The sequence below is a fragment of the Catharus ustulatus genome, chromosome 15, assembly GCF_009819885.2.
Source record: "Catharus ustulatus isolate bCatUst1 chromosome 15, bCatUst1.pri.v2, whole genome shotgun sequence".
Classification (NCBI taxonomy): Eukaryota; Metazoa; Chordata; class Aves; order Passeriformes; family Turdidae; genus Catharus; species Catharus ustulatus.
In genome coordinates this window covers 2,949,447-2,976,059 of record NC_046235.1, presented here as the reverse complement: position 1 = coordinate 2,976,059, position 26,613 = coordinate 2,949,447, and the positions used below count along the sequence as shown (strand labels likewise).

The following is a 26,613-nucleotide window of genomic DNA, read 5'->3' as shown; positions in this document are numbered from 1 at the left end:
TTGAAAGCACCAATTCCACGGGAGACACACGCCCTGAGATAACTCCTGGAGTGGCCAGGTCTGCCTGTGAAGCTCAGGACACGTGGGAATCACTCGTTCCTGGGATGACAAGCACCGTGTCACCCAGAGGACACCCAGCTCCCAGTGGGAGCGGGATGGATGCACGGGTCTCTGTCTGTGCTCCGCTCCCGGAGAGGGGCAGGGGCAGCCAGGGGACAGGGACACCATCGCAGGGCTCCCAGTGCCACCTAGTGGGGGACAACCAGCGCTCGGGGGCCGCTCGTCCCCCAAACCTCCCCAGCCTGGCCAGCCCTCCCTCCATCCCCTTCCCCACCGATCCCTGCAGCAGCCCGGCTCCTCCTGCCAGCTCCCCTCCCACGCTCGCTCATCCCTGGAGATTGTGTAAAGCACCACCAAGGCAGGGACGGAGGAATTTACCCCAGGTACAGCTCGTTAATCACATCAAGTCCAGTCCTGTCGAGTCACTGGGTGTTCACCCTGTGCAGGGTGAGAGCTGGTCAGAGAGCCGCGGCTCTGCCGTGAGCTGCAGCCTCCAAATCCACTGAAGAAAGTCAGAAGTGTCGCATCTGCTGGGGTGCACGCCGATGCTCGGTGCATTTTTTACCTGCAACTTTCCCTCCTCTGTGCACATTGGCTGACACAGGGAGCCATGCACGTACCAGAACACACTGCACTCACGTCAGCCAAAGAAAACACCAGCACAGCAAACAGCTTGTGTGGCTGCACGAGGTTTCTTTTATAGGCTTTTCCCCCCAGAACAGAGCAGAGAGTCTGGGAGGTGGAAACAGCAGATGTGGCCATAAAGGTGTGGTACAGAGCCTGTGGAAGTTTACCCAGGGGAAGGCTAAAAGCCAGTAACAAATGCAATTTAACATGGGAAGGAGGGGCAGATTTGCAATCCTGCTGCACGTGAATCCAATCTTTCCTTCCATCTCTCCACCCAGCGGGCGGCCATCAATCTCTTAAGCCATATCTCCACTCATCTACAGCCGTTTAATCACTTAGATTTTCTTCCATTCCATCTGCATCCTCAGGCTCTTCCTTCCACACACATCCCAGCCTGAAAACAATCCCTAGGATATTAAAGAGAAAACCATGACACCTTGTGGAATAGATGGAGCCTTCTGCAGATCGATGCTCTCTCATGAACACCAGCATTTCCAGCAGGTATCCCAGTGTAGGACAGCCCAGCTGGTGGAAGCAGACCAAGTAAGGCTCCCAAAACTTATTAGTTTCCAGCTGATGCCCCAGGTTCACCTATTGATCAAGCACAGCCCCTCTTTTCTCAGAGGATCAGCCACCAGATTTTTGTTGGCCTTAATCATGATTAAGCTGAGCATCTCTCCAGGGAGTTTTCCCAGGAAACTCAAATCCCTGCAAAAATTAAATCAAATACTGGATGCTCTATTATCCACTCTGAAATCAAGGCAAAGGCCCATCATGGTGGTGATCTCAGCTAGGCAGTCATACATGAGATAAGTCTAGAAATGGGGAGAGGAAATAAATGCACAAAGTGATAGGCACTGAGTTTAGAGAAACGGGAAGGGGCTACCAAAACCTCTTGTCATTGGTACATCCCTCCAAACATGAGCCCAGTGCAAAGCTGAGACACCAGATGAGCAGCTCAGGTATAGTCCAGATATGCAAATGATAATCCCACAGATTTATGGAGTCACAGCACCCTGAACCCCTGCTCCCTGGGGCAAAACCCCACAGGAAAAAGGAAACACCAGCTGGTTCCCAGGCCCTCGAGCTGCTGGCTGTCCTCCTCCCTCTCACACAGCTGCCAGCCTGCTGCCTGTTTTACAAACAGGAGGATTTGGGATTGGGGCTGTCCAATGAGCTGTGGTTATCCAGGCTTCCTCAGGACTAGTGTGCTCCAAGAGCTGCCCTCTCCTCCCAGAGCAGCACAGTCTGAAAGGAAGGAGAGAGATGGGGGCAGACACCAATCTCAGAGCTGAGCTCCTCCAGCTGCTCAGGACCAGGTCATTTTTGTGAGAGCACTTACACGAGAGAATGAACAGCTTGGGAGCTGCCAAGGAGACACTTGGCTAGGTCCCCTCCAGGTCACCAAGCACACACGGGGCAGCAGAAGCAGCTCCAGGCTCTTGGCTCTGTCAAAATTTGGTGGCCAAACTGAAAAGTGTGGTAGAAGATATTTTCCTTTTGCAGATTTTGCCAGCCTGTCAGGAGGTGCTGGTTGGGATGAGCTGCAGAGAGATTTGGGCAGGTAGGCTCAGTGCAGGTGAGGGTGGTCAGGATATGTGGGGAAGAACAGAGGAGACTGGGAAGATGTGACCACAACAGAAAAGTGTGTTTGGGGTGGGATTACCAGGTCCGAGAAACACCCAGGGATTGTGAGACCCACCAGATGCTGAGCAGCCCAAATGGCCGCAGCAATCACACCCTGCTGGTGCACAGCCTCTCTGCAGGGCAGAGGGAATCAAGAGAAATCTGTGAGGCCAGAGTGGCTTTGCAGGACCTCCAGGCATGTGACAGCCGGCATCTGCACAGAATGCAGGGGTCCATTAGCGTGGCACATCACCACCTAAATCCCAAAAAGGTATCAGAATTGTCCATCTGCATCCAGAGAGGCTTTAAGGGTCTTGGGGAATGAAGCAGGTGAGGCCAACAGAACTCAAAAGGAGGAAGGAGCTTCCCCCCTGCAGACAACAGATCCTTGTCCCTGCACCAAAATAAATTTGGGATCTCAAACCAGACTCCTCCACGGACACTGGGGGCTCCTCAGACCTACATGCCCCAGCAGTCCAGGGCAATGCTCCTCAGGGAGGCAGGAGTATGAGCTAAGAGGGGCTCAGACAACCCCCCTGACATGTTCTGAGGCATTGCTGAGCTCTCTCTGGGTATGCTTGCACTACCCAACGGCTTTGCTCCCTCTCTTGCTCTACTTGCAATGTTTTATTCTTGCCTGTTGAATACTGAAGACCTGCTGCCAAGGTAGGTCCTGCCTCATTGCTTTCTGAGTATCAAGTCAAAGAAATCATGAAGAAAACCGCAGCTCAGCTTGAAGTGTATTTTTTCTGAGCATCAATCACTCCCTATAATTAATTAGATTCCTAAAATACACAAGAAACTAAGAAAAACAACAGCCACAAGCTAAGATGACTGCACTCCATCAAAAAAGCTTTTATCTCTATGCAATGAATAAATAACTCTGACGTAACTACACACAGCAGTTTTTCATCAGACGTCTCAGTACCAAACTCCTTCCAGACCTGCTCTGACACAGCTCTCAGCAAATGTGTCGATGGAAAACCACTGGCCACGTTCACAAGTGGGTCTAAAATCTAGCACAGGAATCCAGGAGGAGCTGTTCCCAAGACCAATCAACACCACCTGCTCTTCCCACAGCAGTGCCAGCCTGCAGGCTCCTGTGCCCCACAGAAGTTTTGGTCCATAGCCTCCCTGTGGAAAGCCACACACTGCCTTTTCAAGGACAAACAGAAGGTCAAAAGCTGAGTGGATATTCCCCAAATCCCTCAGACATCTTGAGGTGGAAAACAAAACCCTGAGTGTTCAAACACAGCTTTCTCAGGTGAATGGCCAACAGGGTCGGTGTGTACCCAAAACAGCACCAGCCACTGATGGACACTATTCATCTCCAGATTCCTGCTCAGCTGGAGGCAGGATCCAGGGATTTTGTGTGCCTCCAACTGCAGGGCCCTGTGAACAATTAAACAGGCTATTTCTGCCCACACAATCGGCCCTTTTCAGGGAAGGCTCTTTCATATCAGGCCCATATTGCCACTGCTTAATCAGGCTGAGATTTAAGGGAGCCCGCTGCGAGATGACACAGATTGCTCCCTCCCTCGGGAGCTGGCCAGTGTGCACCAGCAACCCCTGCAAACAGAGCCCCTGCTAAACACAACCTCTGAGTGCTCCTCTCCACGAGCCTGGACTGCTCCCAAAGGGCTCTGCTGCTCAGCCATCCTCTCCCTTCATCCCTCAGAGTCCTACCTGGGCACAGCACAGTGGGAATGCAGCAGCAGCAGAGGGAATGTGGAGCTGTTCACACATCCCTCCTGTCTCCCATGTCAGCCCCGGAGACAGAGCCTTGTCTGGGTGTGGATGGAACCATCTGCTCCGTGTCTGGCAGCTCCAGGCAGGCAAAGGGCAGGGCTGGCTGCCATGGCCAGCCTGAGAGCAGCCAGAGCAGGGCAGCGCTGGCCAGGGGCACTGCCAGCAGGGAGGGTGGATGGAGCCCAAGTGCCAGGACAGGGCTGGAACACGGCACCAGGATCAGCCCAAGCAGCTCCAGAGAGCTGAAACCTTTTGATCCAACTTCTTCAAGACCTCTGAAAGACTCAGCAGATGCTCCACAAGAGGCACTGGTGAGGGATTGTGCCTCCAAAGGGTGGAAGTTTAAGGCTCTGGATTTACCTCACATCAGGGTGTTGGAGCTGAGCAGTTTGCCTTCCCACACAGACTGTGCAGGGGTCCTGCAGCCTTCCCCAGCTTGGGTGTTAAAGCTGCTGTGATGGGCAGAAATGAGGCATGTGGGCCCCAACAATCCTAGCTCCAAACCTTCTTCCACCCCAGCACAGAAGAGAAGGATGTTCAAGGCAACAGCATCATCACCTCCCCACACTTCAAGACATTTCCAGCCTACCTGGCACCTTCCCCCTGATGCCAGAGGTCAGGAAAATGCTTCACCCAGGTCAGAAGTTGCTGTTCTCCATGCCCAAAGTCTCCCCTGACTTATCAGACCAAATCCTCAGGCTGTAAAAATGGCTTTGCACAAACCCTACAGCTGTGGCTGGCAATGTGAACTAATGTTTTCACACTAACTTCTCCTGGGATACATCTGATGCTGCACCTTGCACTGTCACCTATGGATGGGAGGCTGGGTTGGAGCCCTCCAGGTCCCTTTTGACACCTGTTTTGCAGATTATTTCCCACTGAATTTGAATTTAGGAGAAATGTGTCTTGCCTGCTAGGAGATAGAATCCTAGAACCATTAAAGGAAAATGCCTCTAAGATCATCAAGTCCAACTGCTAACCCAGCACCACTCTGTTCATTACTAAACCACATCTCCAAGTGCCACATCCACATGCCTTTTCAACACTTCCACACATGCTGTTCTGGAATTCCATCCCAAATCTCCCAGCACTGCATCCAGGGAGGTCCCTTGCAGCACATGCTGCCTTCCCAGCCCCCAGCCCCTTGTCCCTACAAGTCCCTGTCCCAGCTCACTGCTCCCCTCAATGGCCACTCCCAATCCTCCAAGATCCCTTGCAATTGCCAGCACTGGTGTTTGTGTAAGAGGATACAGCTGGCTTTGAGCTGGGTTCCTCATCTTGTAGCAGCTTACAGCCTAAGGAGCCTCCATGGATCCGGGTGAAAGTGGGGATCAGGAGGGCTGCAGCCCTGCTCTGCTCAGGCCTCCAGACCCTCTGGTATAACTGATTTGAGCACTGTTTTCTTCCAAGACACTCCTCAGCATCCCTGCATGGGATATCTCTGAAGATCAAGACAAGCAAAGGCCACTTTGTACAGCAGGGGAATGGGAAATCAGCTGGACACTGCAGCAAGCTCTTGAGAACACATTAGCTGCCCATCATTGGCTTTCCCTCTCCTGGAAAACAAACCCATGGGAAATTCCTTGGAACCACGCAGGGAGCAAAAAATGTAGTTTTAGAAGGAAAAGTGTCAGCAGCATTCCCTGAAGGTATTGTTTATGATAATTAAAATACACAGATTTATGGGGTCTGCACTGGCATGACCACAGAGCAGGTAGCTGTGTGTCCTGTGTCCAGCCCTTTCCTGTGGCAAACCAAAAATCCAGCATTAGATTCTTGGTGTCAGCGCTGCCAAAGCAGAGCTGGGCTAACAGTGATGGAATGAACTGTGCTGTGCACAAACTCCTGAAATAGCAGAAGGGCTGCTTCAATTTCCCACACATTTGTAAAACTCAAACAGTGCTTTAATGACAAAAAGTGTTAGGGGTGCATAGTTTTACCCCAACTGAAAGGCATCCTGGTGGGTTTGGTTTGCAGAACAAGAGCAGGATATGTCAGAGAGCAAACCTGGGAGATTTGTTCCCTAGGGACTCCCAAGGGAGCAGGGAGCACCATGGGGTGGGATAAGAGCAAGGACAGGGGAAGCCCCATCTTCACTCCAGCCCCTGAGATCTTTGAACCAAGTGCAAAGCAATGTGTCATTACTGCCAGGTATGCTTTTAATCCAAGAGTCCCCTCCCACACCAAGTGGCAGTTGTGTGACAGCTGAACATCCCATCTCAGGCAGATTATTCCTCCACAGCACCCAGGCAGGTGAGAGGAGGTGCAGGTCACTGTAGAAGGCCCAGCACTAGCAACGGTCACAGCTATTTAACCTTAATTAAGACACAGTGACACTAATCACTTAATTGGTCCTTAATTAGGATCTGAAAAACTTTTAAGCATAGAAAAATAAACTGTGTGGCCAAGCTTGAGAGCCTGGCCTTCATTCTCTCTACCTTGGTTTCCCCTCCTTGTTTTTCCAAGTCCGTGGGGAAAGCCCACGTCAGGCTCAGACCAGCAAGACAACAGGAGCTGGCAGAGCCATCATTTCCTCCCAGCCGAGCTGGCACCACGTCAGAGCTGTCACCAGGTCTCTCCTGTCCCACTTTACTGTGGCTGGATGTCACTACACGGGAGTGAAGCCTTGGAGACTCTGGGACTAACGTGTGCTGTTTTCTAGGACAGCGTGTTCCAGCTGTGAGCTCCTCAGAGCATCCTGAACGTGATGGAGATCCAGCTCCTCCTTGGGCACAGCTTGGAGCACCCCCAAAGTCAGCTTTAAGCTCCTGCTCTGTCTTGGCCACAGCAAACCACTCCTGTTGGCAGAATCCCTCCCAGGGGTGTTTTTCCTCCATCAGACCCTGTGGAAGGGAAGGGCTCTGAAGTCCTCACCATGGAGAAGCCATTCTATGAAAACCCTTCCATGCACCTTGGTCTGCCACAGCTTCCCACCCTCCTGCAGCCCTGTGAGGGCAAGAGAAGATCCAGCCTGGGGTTTTCACAGACTTCCCACAGAAGGGAAGCCCAGGAGACTGTGCTGCTCCTTCCCAGTGCCCATCATCTCCCAGGCCAGTCTTGCTGCTGCTCTTAGCTGTGATCTCTGAAAGCCAGACACCAAGGCACACCAGGAAATTAAACTGCATGGGAATAAGAGCATCTGCATTCTCACAGTGTTGCAGATGCCTTGACACTGTTTTATCTGGGCTGAAAAAACTCCTGGTCACAGTTCAAGAGCTGACAGGACTGAGAACCCTTCTCTGCAGGTAGCCCTGTTTCAGTGGTTCTGTTCCACAGCCGTGTGTTGGTGTCTGTGCCAGAGAGCAATCCCACAGCAATGCAGCTGCGCAATTTTGAGATAAGGCACGGCAAGACATGCCCAGTACCCAGTGGGACAGGAGAGCCAGGTTTTCCCCATCATTCCACAGTTTTCCCCATCATCCTGAGGCATGGGGAACCCCAGCAGGCTCAGTCTGCAATAAAAACAAGAAGTGTTTATCTGAGCAGCCTAATTCCTGCCCCAGTTTGTTTTCTCTCCAGCAAATAAATCATTAAAAAATTAGGTAGATCCAATAAAACACAGGTCAGTCCATCCCTCACCCTACTCTCCAACAGCAGGAAAACAACAGGCAGCTGGAGCTGGCAGCTAAATGGGTATCTGAGTGCATGTCACAGCCTAAAATCCTTCCTCAGCATCTGACATGGCCACTGACAAATTGCTCTGTCACCTTGGAGCTCTGTCAGAGGCTCTGTGCTGGACACAAATGTTTGCAGGAGGCTGCACAGGGAAGCAGAGGCCTCTCTGCATTGGGCTCAGCCAAATATTATGCCCAGCACCGTCCCAGGACTGCACTTCCTCCAAAGGAGCTTTGGCTTCATGACCTTGAGGAGAGCCACTCTGGGATTCTGAGATTCTGACTGCCTGGCTGACCCTTCTGTGGAATCAGGGGAAATCATTTTCATGACCAAAATAATAATGGGTTCCCATGTGTTACCCCACCACATCTCCAGCTTTCCTGCACCCCTCTCTCTGCTGCCTCCTCACATGTGCTGTCCCTTATCCTCTTCCTTGCTGTCCTGCCATCTCTTCCCAAAGATGCTGCCTGAAGAGCAGCAAGGGAGCAGAGCAGGGACACTCCCCGAGCTCAGGGCAGAGCACAGGGCTCCAAGCACCTTGTCAGAGCTTTCACTGCACTCCTCCCTGGGGACAGCAGATCTTGCCCCTGATGGGGCAGGTTCCTGCCCTTCCCCTCTCTATCCTTTACAATGCATGAGGAAAACTCTGCAGTGCAGCCCTGCCCATCAGCTGGGACATGGGGCACCCCCCAGACTCTGCCCCTGCACCTCAAAACCGGGGTGCAAGCCCAGAGGACGCTCCAGCTGCATCCCAAATCCCTGCCTGCCAGCACCAACAAGCCCTGTGGTTCCTGAGTGACAGAGTCCTGCCAGACACCACGGGGAGCTCAGACACGTCTCACTGACAGGCTGGGAGTTCTGTGCCCTGGAAGGTGCCAGTGCTCTCTGCAGCAGAGATGGGCAGAGGGCAGTGAGATGCTGTCAGCCTCCTGCCCACCTGCCAGGTCCCTGGATCCTTTGGAGAAGCCTGCCTGTGTTTTTCCACACCCTGCCACGTCCTGGCATTCTCGGAGCTGTGAAGCGAAACTGCTCCAACAACTGAGCCCAGCTGCTGGTGCAGAGACCCAGCTGGGGCTGACAGCCAGGACCTGCCAGGCCAGCGGGATGTTTTCCATAACCATTAGCAACCGGAGCGGTCGGGATCAGCACCACCTCTGCCTCCTGTCCAGGCAAGTCAAGAGGAACTGATGATGTCTGTGAGGCTCCCAGAACGGTGGATTGCAGCCTGTCCATCCCACATCCTGCCTCCTGTCACGCAGCAGAGGCAGCTGCCAGCCAGGAGGGACAAGGCTGCACGGGGGAGCCTTGGGACAGCAGACTGTGAGCTGCCAATGGATGCTGGTACCCAAAGCAACCATGGCATGGCCTCACTGGAACCAAGCTTTAACTGGGAGAAACCTGCAAACAGATATTTTTGAGTTCTCGTAGCTAGCTCAAAACAGTGCAGAACTGAGAGATAGGCAACCTAAAGCTGGCAGGTGAATTTCAAGCACACTAAATAAATGCCGGGGCACTTTCACTCATCTCCAGATGAGATGAGTTTTGCTTGTTCATTCTCTCAAGTGTCTTCCCATCACCATAAAACTTCTACAAGATAATTAATATTCATGTGCAGTCGTACACCTCTGGGAACAGTGGCTTTAAGGAAAACTGGTGAGCAGCCCCCCTTGCCATCACAGCAACTCTTCAGATCCCTGCCCAGGCGAGCCAGCCCCCTGCACAGCCCAGTGCCCTGACCCAGGCCAGGCCAGCCACGCTTACTGTGTTTTCTTCCACCAACATAAATCCCTTCTAATTCCCTCTAAACCGTTCCTTGTCTCCATCAAAGCACAGCTCCCTCCCTGCTTTTCCTGGCGGGGATTAGTGCAACCCCATGGAGCAGGGACAGTGACAGAGCCAAGGCAGAGCAGCACTGGCTGGCCCTGCTTGTGCACAGGCGTCTCCCCACATCCCCTGCCCTGATTCCACAGCTAATCCAAAACCCATCACAAGCTGGGAGTGGGGCTGCCACAGAGGCTGCTCTCTCCCAAAGCCATCAGCTGTTTTCCCATCCTTTGCTTGTTTTCTACCCCATCCCAACTGCCATTCCCCTTTATCCTGTTACTCCATGCCCTTGTCCAAGGTTTCTCTCCAGCATTTGTCAGAAGGGATCTCACATTTCAGCAGCAGAGTGTATTGATCCTGAGCAGGAGACCACTGTGCCCTGAGGAGTTATGATTACACCCATGCCTGGGCTATGCTGGATGTACTGAGCACATTCCAGGCTGGGCTGTGCCACACACATCCCTTGCCCATGGGAAAAGCTCAGCAGGATATCACAGCCCATGGCAGCTCCCACTCAAGCACAGCAGTTGTACCACCTGTGTGGCCTTGGCTGTTTCTAACAGTGCAGCAAGGAGTCCTTGTGAGAACATCCTTGAGAGTTGTTTTCTTGGAAGGAAATTATGTAATGAATGACCAAAAGGGAGAGCTTCCCTCCCTGGCTTGGATCTGCTCTGAGACATGGGAGAAATTGCCCAGAGTCTGACTGATGCTGCACAAATGTGGGTGCCCAGCATCTGGAGGGATGTTTTGTTTACTCACTAGGTACTCTCTTTATTCTGCCTCATTCAGTGCTGGTTTATTGAGAGAGTTTCTGTTGGGCTTTTCCAGGTGAGAACCACCGTGCTGTCAGCCCTGTCTGGGACAGAACAGAGGGGCAGGGAGGACACTCACCTTCCCAAGGGCTCAGGATACATGGGGTGGTGATGGAGCAATTTGGATTAAAAGGAGCCAGAAGGGCAGCAGGGAGGGGAACAGCTGAGGGGCAAGAAACCAAGCACAAAACCCCGCAGCTCTACTCATCCTGGACTCACCCCACACACCAAGTGCTCCATCCTGTGCATTGCTGTCCCTTGCCATGGTTTGTCCTCTCAGGACACAGGCACCAGTCCCAGCCAGGATGTCCCGGCCGTGCCTGGACCACTCAGCACTCATTGGCCGTCCCTCTGCCTAGCAACGGCCAATCCCAAGAGTCTATTTGCTGGCTACTGGGTAGGAAGATGCTGGGATTCCTCCCTCCCACCTCCCCCCAGCCTCCAGCATTGATCATTTCTGGCTCCAAAGGAAGCCTCTGGCACAAGCACAGGGACACACACTCTCTCTTACTTCCCTGAGGCCCCTGCTCCAGGAGAGGAGCATCCCAGGGCCGCCCCCGCATCATCTCATGCTGCAGCTTCTACTGCAGCGTGATGCGTCCCCAAGGCAGGTCCCAGATGGGAACACAGATGTGGGGGAAGAGAGGAGAGGAATAGCTGCATCCACCCACAGCTCTGCACAGAGCCTCCCAGTTGTTACACCTCACCCAGAGGCTGTAGCTGGGACTTCATTCCCTTGTGTTGTTTCCAGCCCCAGCAGCCAGGGCTTTCCCAGCTGCAACACACAGGCTTTGGAATGAGCCCCACCTCCCCTGCACCAAAAATATGGGAAAACAATGTGGCTGCAAGCCCTCATCCACAAAAACAAAACAACTGAGGTTTCCCTTGTCACTCCTTCAGATGGAAACAAGCAGAGTGAGATGGAAATCCACAGGAAGGAACATGGGGAAAGGAATTCCCTCAGACTCTCTCCACTTTATGAGGCCAGTGCTGGAACATCAGTCCTTGCTGCAACTGAAACCTGAGGCTTGAAAATTTATTTAGACTCTTTTCTTCCTTGCAAGGGTTAAAGTGTTGAGCATGTGGAGGCTGACCTCATGCACAAGGTGAGACAGGAGAGACTGGGATGAACTGGTGTTTATCTAAACCCTGGCTAACCTCCCTTTTTAACTCTGGTAATAGTGGAAATTCATGAAAACACAATGAGGACCCTGTCAGGAGCTGGCAAGCCACCCCTAAGCCATGGGGTTTGCTGCCCAGTCACCTGCACACCTCCCCTTAGGAGTGGCATACACTCTGCACCCCAGCTCTGAGGGAAAGGACAGGACAGGGAAGGGCAGGAGTGGGTCAGGCTGGCAGACCATCAGTGCAGCACCCCACTGGAAAGCTTCCTGGAAAGCTGCTTCTTCCCAAAGGCATTTCTCAAAAAGCATCCAACATATTCTGGATTTCATCTCACAGCAGTCAGATAAAGTGGGGAGGAGCTCAGGAGGCAGCTGGAGATGGGAGTGAGCACATCCCTCTTGGCCTGTCAGTCTGGCACACGGGCACAAGCAGCTCCAGCATGGTCATGTGAAGGACATCAGGAGGGGTTTGTTCCCCTGCAGAGCCATCAGCAGCCCCCTGTGTAGGTGTGCTGGGCAGCACAAGGGTGAGCAAGGCACCCAGAACTGGTGCTGCTCAGAGGGGCCTGCTGGGGCAGGGACACGAGTCAGCTCTAACCTCGACCCTCAAAACCATCATGGACATGGTGAATTCAGGCTTGGGACCCTCCATTCTGCCACCCTTGCAGAGCCCTGTGGCACAGCCCTGGGGAGCACAATGCCACAAAACCCTGGGACAGCCTGCTGGGATCTCCAGGCCCTGCTCCAGTGACAGCAGCAAGGCATGGAGCAAAGCCCAAGGTCAGAGCTCCGAGGTCCCACAAACCATGGCTTGGCCAGTTTTCCCTGCAGGTCCTCACAGGCATGTATGACTGTGGAAGCACACAGCCTTTGGGATGCAGCCCTCAACACACCCAGGTGTGGGGTGAGGGTCCCCTGGCATGCAGCAGGATGTGGGGAGGCCTGGGAGGACTGACAGAGGGGAGCAAGAGTGAAGCAGAGCAGAGAACCTCAGGCTGTCAGGAGACTGCCAGAGACGAGGGAGTTCTGCAGTGGTCAGACCTGAACTGAGGCTTGGACTCCCTTTCCTCCACATGCCAGGGGATCTCACTGGGGCATTTGCTGTAATGATTTCAGCTCCAGCAGTTCAAGCTAGAGCTCACCTCAGCCACCTGCTGTGATTCAGGGACAACTGGTGGGAACTTTTCAGGACCTGGTGCCTGCGTTGTTGCTGCTCTCGGATGTGAGCAGCACGGCCGCTCCGCTGACAGGCGTCCCAGGCTCCCCGAAGCGTCTGTCGTCTTATTAGCAGAGCCTCCACTTGGGATTTATTTTCCATCCAGAATTTAAGCTGAATTTATGTATTAACTAAAGACTATTAATGCCAAAAATAAGTGGAATGCCACTTGCTCAGCAACACGGGCCTTACGAGAAGCCACGTGGCACAGCCAACCCACCCAATCGCAACCCCAGGGAGGCTTTTTATAGACACCCACGTCTGATGGAGTGCAAGCTCTGCTCTGCAAGCATCTGATTGCAGGGGGAGGGGAGGGAAACATCCCTGCATCCACGGGCAGGAGGCTCGGTTCCCTTGCCTCTGCTGGCTGGGTAAGCAGCCAGGTGGAACTGGAGATGGTTTGGGAACAGGTTGTGGCAGAGCTGCCTCATTTCCCGGCCATGAACACCCGCGCACGCTGCAGGCAGCTCCTGACACACAGAACACGCTGCTGGGTGCCTCAGAGCAGCATCTCAGCATCAAGGGTCCTCCACTTCCCTCAGAGCAACACTGCTCAAGGGAGAAAAAAAGGTCACCCGACCCTGTACAGCTCCAGCTGATGGTGGCTTCTGTTCCCCAGGTTGCCCCAGGGTATTTTTTCCTTTGAGTGCGTCTCACCCTGAAGCACAGAGCTGTCTCAGCCACCAGGAGAGTGACACTGATGAGGCTCTGAAGGCTTCTCCAAGGACTCTGATCTCCACTGAGAGGGATGCAAAGCCAAAGCAGCAGGCACAGTGTTCTGCCAGCACCCCCAGGAAGCTCACACTGCAGCAGCTGAGGCACAGAAGGGTCAGGGGCAGGGGAGGACAGCCCTCAGGTACTGAGACACCACAGCCACCTGCCTGGCACGGCCTCTCCCCTCCCAGTTCTCCCTCTCCAGCTCCTCTCTGAACCATCCTGCACCTCTTGCCAGGCCAGACTCAGCTGCTGAGTGCGGGATGGCCGTGGCCAGCGCGGGTTTGCTGGTCTGGCAGCTCTCCAAAGCACATCCAGCATGTTGGGCTGGGCAGGACTGCTCTGGCCACAGCACAGCCTGGGGCAAGCACAGCTCATGGCCCAGGGCTCGGGCTAAAGGAACATCTGGCAAAACAGCTCACAGGGAGGCAATAGTGACCAGCAGGGCCCCTCTGCACAAAGCTCCTTGGTCCAGCAGCTGCTCACAGAGGCCTGAGCAGCAGCTTTAGGCTGGGCCAGGAGCCCCAGGCAGGGCTGGTGGACTCCTGTGTCCTGCTTGTCCCAGGACATGGTGCATGGGCAGGAGCATCCCTGTGCTGTCAGTCCCACCATGAGTAGAATCACAGAATTGCTGAGGTTGGAAAAGAGCTCCAAGATCATCATGTTCAACCCCTAACCCAGCACCACTGGGTTCACCACCAAACCATGTCCCCAGGTGCCACATCTACACATTTTTAAACACTTCCACTGTCCTGAGCAGCCTGTTTCAATGCCTGACCGTCCTCCCAGCGAAGAAATTTTCCCCAATATCCAATTTAAACCTCCCATGGCACACCTTGAGGCCACTGGTTACCTGAGAGAAAAAACAAAACCCCCCCAGCTCCACTCTCCTGTCAGGGATTTGCAGAGAGCAGGAAGGACCTCCCTGAACCTCCTTTTCTCTTGGCTGAGCCCCCCACAGCTCACTCATTTGCTTTTGGAAAAGGAAAGGAGGAGCTTTCCAGGAACTTGCAGGAAATATCCTCAAAAAAATAGGTCTAAATGGAAAAAAAGGTCATTGAAACACCTTCACATTTTCAAACGGGGTACAGACTCAGAGCACACTGCAGAAAAAGGCACTGAAGCCATCCTTCAAAACATGTTAGGGTTTTCTTCACTCAGCTGCAATTATCATTCTGAAAGCTGAGGATGTACGATGGAAAAGAGTGTGTGGGCGGGAGAGAAGGGGGAAAAGAGAAAGACAACAGCAGCATGGAAGGAAATTCAACACTGCCAAATGAAAGCCACCGTGACAGGCAGAATTTACTTCCTTGCAGAAGGGTTTCCCGTGTCATCCGTTACAGAGAGAAGGAGGTAAAAACCCATTATTTAGAAAAATATCATCCATGAAAATAAGAATTCAAGGAGGAGTGTTCCCCCAGGTGCAGCAGCCAGAAGATGACCCCCCCTCACCCCTTTCTGCTGTTGCCCCACTCTCCAAGAGAAGATGAGTTCAGCCCAGCATAAAACTGTTCCAGATAAAATCTACCTTGCTGGCAGATGTGTGTCTGCTACAGCAAACACCTCCAAACCTCCAACCCCACTGCTGGGCAGGCTTCTGCCCCAGGGACACGGATGTGTCCTCCAGAGATCTGATAACCCTCCTGGGAGCAGCACACAGCTGGTACAGCTCAGGTTTTAGCAGATGCCCAGTGCGTGGTCCCCACTCAGGCACTGCCCACCCCTGTGACCACTGTCCCTCCTCCAGCCTGGCTGCAGCTGTGCCATGCCTGGAGCTGTGACAGCACCAGGGTTTGCCTCTGGTGACAGCAGGCAGAGCTGGCAGAGTGGGACATTGCTGCCCCAGCCCAGAGGAGACACAGGCAGCAGCTCCAGGCTCTGACCATGCTGGGATCTCTGGAAAGATCACTTCATCCTGGAGTGAGACACCTTGGGCTCTGCAGCCTCTTTGGGCCAGAATCAGAGCCTTGGCAGAGCTCAGCCATGCTGTGCTCCAGGTCAGCTCTAATCTGCACCCCAGAAGTGCAGGAAGTGAAGCAGCAGGGATTGGATTGCCTGCCCAGTGGAGGAAGGGGCTAGCACTGCTCTCCTGGCTCTGGGACACAGCCTGAGGGGTGGGAAATTCCCTGAAGGCCAAATGACAGGAAAGGGCACTGAATTGCAGCAGAGATGATGGGAAAAGGAACTCCTCAATGCACCCACTCCCAGCAGGTTCACACGAGGCTTTCAGTAAATCTTGTGCAACTTAAGGAAACATCCCAGCTGGAGAACAGCTCTACCCACAAGGGCTGAGCATCCTTCTTCCCAGACACCAGGCATCTGTGCAGGGGCAGGGACTGAGTGACCTCTCCCAGAGGTGCCACCCTACATGTGAGCACACACAGCACACACCTCCTGGGCATCCAGAGCAGAGGAGAGCACAAGCCCCCTCTCCCCAGCTCAGAGCTTAAGGAGTCACCATGGCTTGAGCAGCCACCTCCAGCTCCTTGCAGCCAGCCAACATCCAACATGGACAACAGGCAACTGCCAGCATCAGCCAGCGAGGGAAAATCACAGCCATTATCCCAGCAGGAAGGTTTCAAAAGGTCACAGCTTCCCAATGCACCTTCCAGTGTGCCCACCTGCCCTTCTAAAGCCAGAACCTTCTTCATGTATTTATGGTTTGGGAGTTACCAGCTCCTCTCCTGGATGCTTTAATATCTGGTCTCATCACCCATCAGCCAGTGTCAAACTTCAGCACAGGAAGGCATTTCCTCTCCTTGCTCAAAGAGACATCCAGAGCCTCCTTCTGCAGGAGCAGTGATTTTATTCCTGGTACCTGTCTGGTTCCAGTGACGTCATTTGTGTTCTTGGCAAATTCTGCTGTTTTCTCTACAGGTGCACACACCACAGGCAGGATTCCCTCCACTTCCTCGCACCTGTGCTGTCCTGGTGGGACAGCTCTGGACTCCCTGCCCCTGCCCTGATGACACAGAGCAGAAGGTGATCCAGCCTGCAGTGCTGGGAAGGAAGGAGAGGCCTGGAGCCGTCTGCAGCCCAAGGCAGGAGGGCTCCTGGATTCGCTGGCTCAGCACAGGCAGACAGTGCAGTTGTCTGTCCTCTCACTGGGAAGAGCCTGCTGAAGAAAACCCCTGCCTGGATGGGTTTGGATCACCTGCCAGAGACAATTACTTGATGCCTTGGGTTTTAGCTTTTATATTTTTCAGAATCTCTTCTGCTTAGTGTGTAACTCTGAAACTTCATATTAGGTGTTAGTGAGTTTTCTTCACAGGGTAGTGACAAAACAATTCCTTTCTGGCTGGAGAACCAAGGACAACTGGTACCCAAAAATCAGAAACAACAGCGAGGGAAAGGGGGCAAAGCCAGGGGCTGAGACTTCATAGCCTGGGGCTGTGGCTGGATAATTGACCTCACTGTGTACATGAACCAAAACTTATAAAAGTGTAAAACTCGTGCCCAGGATCCATCTGGGATTTGATTTGGGTGCAGCCCCGGCCAGGCACTGCCCAAGGTGGATCCTTTCAATAAATACAGATTTTATTCCTTTTGCTGTGTCTGCTCCCTGCTCCAGCTCAGCCTTTCCAGGCAACAAACTGACACGTGGTTGATGGGATGGGGTCCTGGTGGCAGCTCAAAGGTCATCTCAAGCCCCAAAACACACCCCTAATTTCTCAGCAGCTACACAAGTTCTCAGGCATCAGCAGAGCTGCTCCGCCTGCCTCACCCGAGCATCCTTCATCACAGCGAGCACCACAGAGCTGTTCAGCCCTCCAACAGCTTGGGAAATCCTCTCTCCACACCATCACAGAGCATCAAGTGCCCTCGGGGATCCGTGCTTGCCGCCACTACTCCCAGCTAGTGCTGAGCACCGGGAAAACAGCCTGGATGCCAGCAGCCTGCATGTCACCAGGAATGGACTGGCAGAAATCGTCTCCTCACACGTCACAGCTCCCCCACACAGATGGAGTGTGCTGCTGCGGATCAGAGGCAGGGCTGGGCACCGTGAGGTTCTGTCCTTGTGGATCTAACACCTCTGCTGGGAGCTGAGCTTGGCTGGCAAACACTCGGAACAAGGTGGCCACTTGGCAAGGAGAGGCAATGCTCTGCTGGCTGATACTTTGCAGGTCTCTTGCACAGCTCTTTCAGGAGCAAGGCAGGTGGCCTCTAACCCCAAACACCAACTCAGATGCCCCCAACTGCATAGAGAACCCCTACTAGGCTTTCCCCTCCTTCCCTGTAATCATGCTTGGGCATCATCTGGCCTGTGGGTTGTGCAGCATTTGCCAGAACTTGCAGTTGCTCTTGTGCCTGAAGGTCCAAGCAGGAATGACAGACATCCTACAAACCAACAGCCATCCAGCCTCTTGTGTCCTGCACTCCAGGAGGACCAGCTTAAATGACCAACCTAGGCAGAAAGTGCCAGAGGAGAGCAATCCTGGTGTGCCCCAACCTTCATCCCAGCTGCAGCCCCATTTACTGATGCCAAGGAATCTTCTGGGAATGCTCAAGGTCAGGGCATCACTGGGTGATGGAACACTCACTTGATGGGTGATGGAACACTCATCAGGGCTGTTGGAATGGGCTCCTCCTGTGTGCACACAGAGAGAGCCAAGACAAGCCAGGAGCTGCAGGAAGGACCTGGCAGGGAAACTCCTCCAGCTCCTTGCTGCCTCAGCTCTGCATATTTGGGGATGTATCTGTGGGATTTGGGCTCCCCAGTGCTGTAAGAAAGGGTTTCCCAGGTCTTCTCAAAGCTGTCCATGCCAAGTCCCCCAAGGACAGAAATTTCTGCTTTGTTCCAGCCCAGGCAGGCAGTGAGTGTCCCATCACCCCATGAGAGGAGTCCCTGATGTTCCCCAGATCCCACCAGCTCCCCATGGAGTTCAGGGCTGGGGCTGAGCCAGCCTGGCAGCCAGGATGGGAAAACAGATTCTTCTCTCAGCAGAGATACAGGGAGAAGGTGGCTGGGACCCCACATGGCAGAGGATCTGCCCAGGGATGCTGGTGACTTCAGCTGGACTCCCAGCACGTGCCAGCCTGGCTGAGGGCTGAGAGCAGCCCTGGGGAGATCCAGACAAACACGTCCACACTCCCTTTCTCCTCTGCACCAAGACACACAGAAGGACAGCTGAGGAAGACTGGAGGAGTGGGAGGAGAACACCTCAAGCAGCAGGTCCAGACAAGGGCCAGGAGCATTCACTCCTCCTCTTGCTGTTCCTACCATCCCACAGACCCCTGTGGAAGATCCAATCCCCAAGCAAGGCATCCTGACCTGTGGCTCACACTCCCTGTCACACTCCCAGGGCTAATGAGTGTTTTGCTAATCACCCACCCACACACCTCTGCATGATGGCAAAGGCCACATCCCACTGGCACAGGCAGTAAAGGCTGTCCCTGATGCTGATCTGCCCTTGCCTTGTCCCAAGGCTGCCCACCCCGAGCAGCAGGAGTGGCCAGAGCAGCAGTGCAGCAGGGTCCAGCGGGGACAGGCTCCGGCCAGGGCAGCAGCCAGGGCTCGTGCATCGCTGCCAGCTTTGAGGCAGCCCAGAGAGGAGACCTAATTCCAGTCCCTACCCTCCTGCCAAGCCATCTGCCTGCCCTGAGACCACCGAGAGGCTCCTGAGCAGCGTTTCTTCATTACCGAGCCATTACAGAAAGTGGATGAGCAGTGATTGATTATAATGAATGCAAATACCTGCCTTCCGACCCCAAATTGGCAGGACCTGATAGCTCTCCCACTAAGTAGTACAGTGTGTCCTTCCACGGGCTCTGCAAAGCATTCCCATCCTCCTCAGCCTTTCCACAAGCCATCAGGCACAGCACTGCCCATCTAGACCTGCCCTAGAAAAGCATCACATCCAAGATGTGCTTTCCATCAGCCCTGGGGCTCTGCTCTCACCCGCAGATCCTACAGGCTCATTTCCAGCTCCTGAGCCCACTGGGAAGGCTTTCCCAGAGTTCTCACCTTCATCAAGAGGGCAAAGGACAGCTCCTTCATGTCAGGGCAGGGAGAGAGAGGGGGGCAGCAGGGAGGGAGCTGAGTGCTCTGTCACAAGTGTAACACATCCCCACTCATCAGGCATGTGTGTCCCATCCCAGAGAGATGCTGTGCCCAGAGACAACAGCAGCCAGCTCTGCTCCAGGAGGTCACCAAAAATGAAGTATTATTCCTGCAAAACCAGAACACATGCTACAGCCTGCAGGGATGAACTCAGTTGCCCTCCATGGGCCAGCAAACAGCGACAGGAATACAGGAAAGGAAGGCACTGCCCTGCTGCAGGCAATGGGGACCAGAGAGAGCCACTGTGGCCACCGACTGCAACAAAGAGAATTCAAGGACTGGCCAGGCCACGGAGAGTTGCTGTGGGCAGAAAAACCTTGTCCCTGAGCTTCAACATTCAAGATGCAAATCATGTGTTCCCCTCTAGGACCAGCCTTCTGGGGTACTTTATATATTCCATCCTCCAGACTGGTCAGGGGTGGAGCTGAAACATGGGGATTCAACAAGAGCAGTTTTTACTGGCCACAGCACACAGCCCAGCCCCAAACTGCAGCAGCCAAGCTCTGGGAGCATGGTCATTCAGCAGAGAAAGAGCAGCACGGTGATTCATCTTCCTTTTGATCTCTAGCCTACCCTTGAAGGCTCGATACTCCATCCCCAAAATTTTGGGCGGTTGGCAGACCTCTCCACCTCCCCCCAGGGCGGAGATATCAAGTCAGGGGGTCGATTGCCTCACACCCAATCCAGTAGGCAAGCAGACACCTGGCTGCCAAAGTTTCTAGGGAGATGAGCTTCCTCCAGAGCCTCCCCTCGCCGCACGCATCCCCGAGCCCCCGCCGAGGACAGGCGTCCTGTGCCATCTGCACCGGACACAGCAGCTCAGAGCGCAGAGAACACCGCACCAGGGAGCGGGGCGCAGCCCTCGCCTTCCAGCAGCACCGTTCGGGCACGACAGGGCGTGGGGAGGGGGTGGCCTGGCATCCTGGCAGCCTCCTCTGAGCAGCAGAGAGGAGCAGGATGTACCGACAGCTCTGCTGCGCCCAGCCCAGCTCCCAGCAGTGCTGGCCGGGCTGCGCGCAGGGCACGGAGCGGGCACCGCCAGCAGCTGCCAGACAGCTCCGGCTCAGCGGAGGCACTTCCTCACCTCCCAGCACTTTGTCGCTCAGGCTCCTCTGCAGTGAGAATTCCTCAGACGACCAGAGTCGCCCACGGGCTCGCAGGCTCCCAAACCAGCTGCCCCCCACGGATCAGTCTCCTGCAGCTCCGAGTGCGTCACTCAGCTCTGTGTTCCTCCCTGCATCTGCACCCTCACCTGCCCTGGGCCAGCACAGCTGACCTGGGCAAGCCCAGGTGCCATGCCAGGGCCAGCACAGCTCTCATTTACCCAGCAGCATCACACGTTGGCTCAGGAGGGGAATGGAGATGAGGCGACTTCAGCAGCAGCATCCAGCGCCCCAAACGTGGCAGAGCAGCAGCCGCTCTGCGTGGGAGCTGTGGCACACGAGCAGGGAGCAGCCTGCTGGAGAGGCACCCTCAGCCCAGCAGAACGGCACCAAAACCCATCCCTTGCAGCACTTTGCAGCAGATTTTGAGGTGTGCCAAGTGCCTGAAGGCTCCAGGCCCTGGTGCCCACGGTGCATGTTGCACAGCCCAAACGAAGCGGGGAGCTCGGCTGCGGCAGAGCACGGCTCCTTCTTTGCCTGGTGATGCAGTTTATTGCCTCTGTGCTCCCAAGCATGCACCAGCTTCTGATCCAGATCCAAACCCAAGTCAAGGTGTCACCTGTGATTTAGAAAGGGCGTTCTGCCTCAGGGCCCATCTCTAAGGGCTGTCAGCTGGCACAAAGTGCCACCAAGCAGCAGCTGGGGCAGGGGCTGGGCATGGAGCCGCCCCAGGTAGAGAAATCAGCACTGCTGGGATCACTCAGGAGCTGTTTTAGTCTCATCTTACTCATGGAGGTCCTTGGGGAGATGCTTTATTTAGTGAAATATTTCTGAAAGAGGGACTGAGAAACTAGCCAGGCTTTGCTCCACGCATGGCACATGCCTGGGAGGGGAAAAATTCTGTTATGTCAGGCACCACTGAAGTCATTTGGACCTGCAGCTTCAGCCAAGCAAAGTTCCACTTGCCAGTTCCTGGATGGCTTGTCTGGGAGACAAGGAGCTGACCCGGCCACGAGGACCCAGCCATCCCAGGTCCACTCCAGACCAAATCCTGTATGAGAGGATTTAAGAGAGCACCCTTGTGCCACCCTTGTGAGAGGTCAAAGCTGTCTGCAGCACACTGACCATTCCCCATCTGCAGAAACTCAAGGCAAGAAGGAAGCAAATCTTTGCTCTCCTGCAAACCCAAGGAAGTGTGATTTTCTGAAGGTGGTGAGAAATAGTTTCAGACAGCTCTAATTAGCAAGGTGGTGTGTGAGAAAATCCAGCTTTACTGCTCTGTGCTCCACAGCTGTCCTGGGATGAAGGGAGAGGACCATCAGCAGTGGCTGGAGCCCACCCACGCCCCTCCCCTGTGCCTGCCTGGCTTGCAGTGAGTCCAATGATCTGCAGGATAGTGAGGAGGGATATTTTTGCATGAGCTGCTGGTCCAAAGTTGCCAGTGCTATTTCAGGCAGCAACACCTACACTGTAATCCAGAGGGCTGTATTTTCCAGCGGGCACTTCAAAATCCAGCCTCCCTCCTCCCCTCACAGGCCAGCTCTAACCAACCTGGCTCCAGTATAAACAGCTCCCACCGTGATGCAGCCAATGCCACAGCCCGGCACATCCCTGATTGCCACTGGGACCAAGTCACCCTCGGACTGGAAATAAAATAAATACCTCATCTCACAAGAAGTACCTGCTACAACAACAGGTCCTCTGCCTGCAAATCCTCCCAGAGATCTGCCACCCCCAGATTACCTGCCCAGGCTAAGCTAGTTAATCCTACAGGCGAGTCGCAGACCTCGTCCTGGAGCTCAGCAGCATTTTCGGTGAGGTGCTTCAGGAGATGTACAAGCTCTAATTAAAGCTACTTTGCAACTCACTGCATATGGAGGCAGGAAGACATTTGTTCATCTGTGAAAGCAGAAATGAGAGTCTGGACAGGTTAAATCCCCACTCTCATGTGTGCAAAATATCTGTACATTAATCTTTCACACAGAAAGAGGGGACTCATACAGAGTGGGAAGGAGATGCTGACAGAAGCTACCCCTAAGGACCAGGAGGATGAGGACCACAAACCCTTTCTGGATTCAGATCAGGAGTTGTTCAGTGGGGATAATGCCACCAGCTCCTTCACCAGTGAGAGCCAGCATCATGCCCTGCACCTATTTCCTCCTCCTTGATCTGTGCGTGTAGGCACAAAGGAGATATGAGACCATCCAAAATTAAGGAGAAAAGAGGCAGGAGCAGAAGCAAAAACAGGAATCGTTATATAACAGTATAAAAAAAAAAAGAAACCAAAACAATAATACTCTCAGAGCAGAAGAGGTTTCAAGATGGACAAGTGGGTGGTGAGACCTGCAGGATGGCAGGCCCCAGGACCCTGTGTGCCGGGGGATGAAAACCACGGCTGGGCAGAGCTGCAGAGGCTGCACCCCTCTGAGGTTTGCAGGTGGGGAAGTTCCAGCCTTCAGAGCCTGCCCAGCAGTGAGATGGGCAAAGTGAGAATCCCCTCCCTGGATCTCTCTTCAGGGGCACACACAGAGCAGCCCAGCTCAGACCCCACACGCACACACACCAGGTGCACAAACTGGCATTCCTGCTCTGTCCCCCACAGCCCAGGCTGTCCTTCTCTCACCTCAGTCCTCCTGGCTCTGCTCAGAGGGGTCTGGGTCCCTTGCAGAGTCTCAGCACCCTCTTTCTCTCCTCTAAGTGAAATGTGCAAACAGCAGAGACTGCTCCTTGGAGAGAGACATGGATGCTCCCATCACAGGTCTAGCCCTGAATTGCATCCCGGGCCTCAGCAAGCAGCGAGAGCAGGAGGCACACAGCATCTCAGCCAGTGAGAAGGGGATGAATCACTGGAAAACAGAGCCAGGCACAGAGCCAGAGCAGGCAGAAGATGGTCCTGTGAGGCCTCCATCTTTGGGAGTGGGGGCATTGGAGTGATCAGAGCCACAGGGTCCTCCGTACCCGCTCAAAAGTGACCCTAGCATCTGTCCCCCAGCTCTGTAACATCCCTCACACAGCTGCAGCCCTGCTGTCCCCCCGAGTGCACATCGTGCCTGGGACATTCAGCCCCTGCCAGCTCTGGAGCTCTCACCACGCCCATGAGCAGAAAGAGTGGGAAATACCCCTGCACCCGTTGGGATCTTCCCTCCCAGCACAAACCACAGAGCAGGAAGGCAAACCGTGGCCTTTCCAGCAGTTCAGGTCCTACACATCAGAAGATCCTGCCAGGAAAGTCACCTTCAGAAGTAACCTCCCAGCTGAACCAAGAGCATGAAGTGCTCAGGGAACCACCAGTTCAGCAAGCTGAGCCCCCCATTTCATCTTCATCACCAAACCAAACCACAGCTATGACATTTCCCAACCACCAGATTTTATTTCTCCTTTGGAATCTGCCATCGAGCTCTGCTGAGACGAGGCTCCCACCAACCTGCAGCGTCCCTCAGCCAGGGAGCCGAGTCAGCCCGTCACAGCCACACGGAAACAAAAGCATCAGCTCCGAGGAGGTGTCACGACAGAATGACAACCCTTAACTTGTTGTTACATCAGCCCACACATTAACGTTTTGGGCCTGAGCCAAGATGCCACAGAGCAGCCTCCATTCCCCTTAAAGTCAAACCCTGCTGCTCAGAGATGCACAAGTTCAGAATCCTTTTTGATTTAAAAAAAAATTATAAAAGCCACGTACCTTCTGCTGTGTTTTCCCCTGACAATGAGACCAGAGTCCTGAGAAATTCCCCCATTTACTTTCCTCTAGTCTCTCCCACAGCTCTTTCACTAAATCCTCTCTGTCCACCGTGGCCCACATACAGATGCGCATGAAATTAGTGTCTCCCAAATTAGTTTTCTCGCACGCAGCCCTAGCCCATTTTCCTCAACAACATATTATGATATGCAAGGTTCCACCTTTCTCCCAGGAAACTCGAGCTTCTAAATTTATCTTTTGGATAACTAAAAAAAGAGACAGGTCCAGCTTTCACAGTGTGGGGTCAGCAGTCCCGAATGGCAGAGTATTTGTCCCAGAAACACCCAGTGAATACCACAACAGCCACCACAGAGCAGCACACATATGGTCATTACAGAGCTAAGTATAACTTGACAAAGTACCTTGCTTTTAAAGAGGCAAAAGGCCAATTAACCTGATGAGGATGCAGTGTACTGACATTGAGTGGGGAGCCTGGATTCGCTGGAGATACAGCCTGTATATCCTCGTAACACACCAAACGTGAGGGGTTCAAAGCGTTTCTGAGGGCACGGCGTGGCACTCAGAGCTCTCCAGGTTAACACCAACCTTCCTCAGATTTTGTGACACAGTATCCAGCTGGGTGAAGGGCCAGCCGTGCATTTTTGTCAGCTCAGATCCAAAACCTGGGAAAATGCAGGCATTGTCCTCGCCCGGTCCCCACCGCCCAGCCTTTCGCAGGTGTTCACCTGCCAGAGGACAGCAAGGAAAATCCAGGAACAAAACCAGGGACGCTCCGGCGGGCGCTTCCCGCTGAAGTCATTTCATAACCGCGTTTCCAGAGGTGCTGGAAGAACAGCACAAGCCACCGCACGAGAGCCGTGATGGGAGACACCGAAATGCGCGGAACGAACAAAAGAAAAACCAACTTCCCCCCGCGAGGCCGTTATTTTGGAAGACGCAAAACTTCCCGGCTCTTAGGGCACACCTGGAGTGCTGCCCCTGTCCCAGCCCCGCATCCAGGGCCCGGCCCCCTCCGCAGCAGCGAACGCGCCCGGGGCGGGGGTCGCGGCCGGAGTCACCGGAGCTGCCCCAGCTCTCCGGGCCGGGGCTGCCACGGCCGAGGGCCCCGAGGGGAGCGGCTCCGGGGCGCTGGGACCGCACTCAGCCCGGGAGCTCCCGCGCGGCACCGCCGAGGGCCGGGCGGCCGCGGGCTGCGGGCACTCCCCGCACCGGGCTCGGGGCTGCGCTGCTGGCGCGGCGCCGGGCCGGGGCTGCGGGACCTTGAGCCGGGGAGAGCGAGGGAGCCCCGGGGCCGGGGGATGGGGGGAGCGCGGCTGCGGCGGCCGGGCCGCGCGGAGCGCATCGTATCTGTCTCATCGCACCGCATCGCATCGCATCGCATCGCATCGCATCGCATCGCATCGCATCGCTTCGCATCGCATCGCATCGCATCGCATCGCATCGCATCTCCCCCGGTGCAGGCGCGGCTCCCGGGGCTGACCGGGAGTGAAGTGGGGGGAAGATCGCCGGGCACCTGTCCCCCTACCTAGGTCCGAGCGGTACGGACCTGTCGCCCCGCGGCTGCCCGGGACGCGGGCCAGCGCTCCCCGCCGCCTCTCCGCCATCGCCCCCCGCCGCCGCTCCGCCATCGCCCCCCGCCGCCCCCCGCCGCCGCGGCGCGGCCCGTACCGCAGTCGGTGCAGAGGATCCGCGCCACGTCCCGCTTGTGGTTCTTGCCGCTGGTGTCGAGCGGAGCGAAGGCGGTGTGGAAGACGAGCGGCTCCTCGGTGGGCTCGAGGAAGAAGATGTAGCGGTGGTTGCGCTTCACTTTGAAGCAGGGCGCCTTGGAGCCCACGCTGATGAGCTGCTCCTTCTTCAGCCCCCCGCTGTTGAGGGGCCACAGGTCGAGCACCTTGACCAGGACACCCCCGGCGGGCCCGGCGCCGCGGCTGTCATTGCCGCCGGCGGGGGGGCCCACGGACTGCACCTTGCCCTCCACCACCACAGCCGCCGTGTACGCCTGGTCCTGCACCGACTTGAGGTTGGGCGAGTAGCAGGCGAGGGAGACGCCGAAGAGCAGCATGGAGAAGCCGGGCGCCGGGTCGCGCCTCATGCCGCCGGCTGCCGCTCGCTGCCCGCCGGCCCTGCGGCGGCGGCCGGGCTGCGGGGCCGGGCTGCGGGGCTGCGGCGCGGCGGGCGCGGCGGGGCGGAGCGGAGCGGCGCGACGCGGGGCGGCACGGCACGGCACGGCACGGCACGGCACGGCACGGCACCGGCACGGAGCGGCACGGCAGGGCACGCCACCGGCACGGCCTGGCGCGGCGCGGCCGCGGCACCGGCACAGGCACTGGCGCGGCGCGGCGCGGCGCGGGGAGGAGGCGGGATGCTCCCTCAGCTGCCCCT

The 26,613-nt window shown here is 55.2% G+C and overlaps 1 protein-coding gene across 4 annotated transcripts in view; it reads right to left on the bottom strand.

Annotated features, from left to right (window-relative positions):
* Positions 1-26,360, bottom strand: part of NRG2 (neuregulin 2) — a 150,011-nt gene extending 123,651 nt beyond the window's left edge. For 2 of the 4 annotated variants that reach the window (XM_033073052.1, XM_033073053.1), the window contains exon 1: positions 25,900-26,360. In XM_033073052.1, coding sequence (XP_032928943.1) covers positions 25,900-26,323 — 424 coding nt within the window. In that variant the 5' untranslated portion in view covers positions 26,324-26,360. The remainder of the gene's footprint in view (positions 1-25,899) is intronic. The other 2 variants (XM_033073050.1, XM_033073051.1) reach the window with 1 other exon arrangement.
* Between the last annotated feature and the right edge of the window lie 253 nt (positions 26,361-26,613).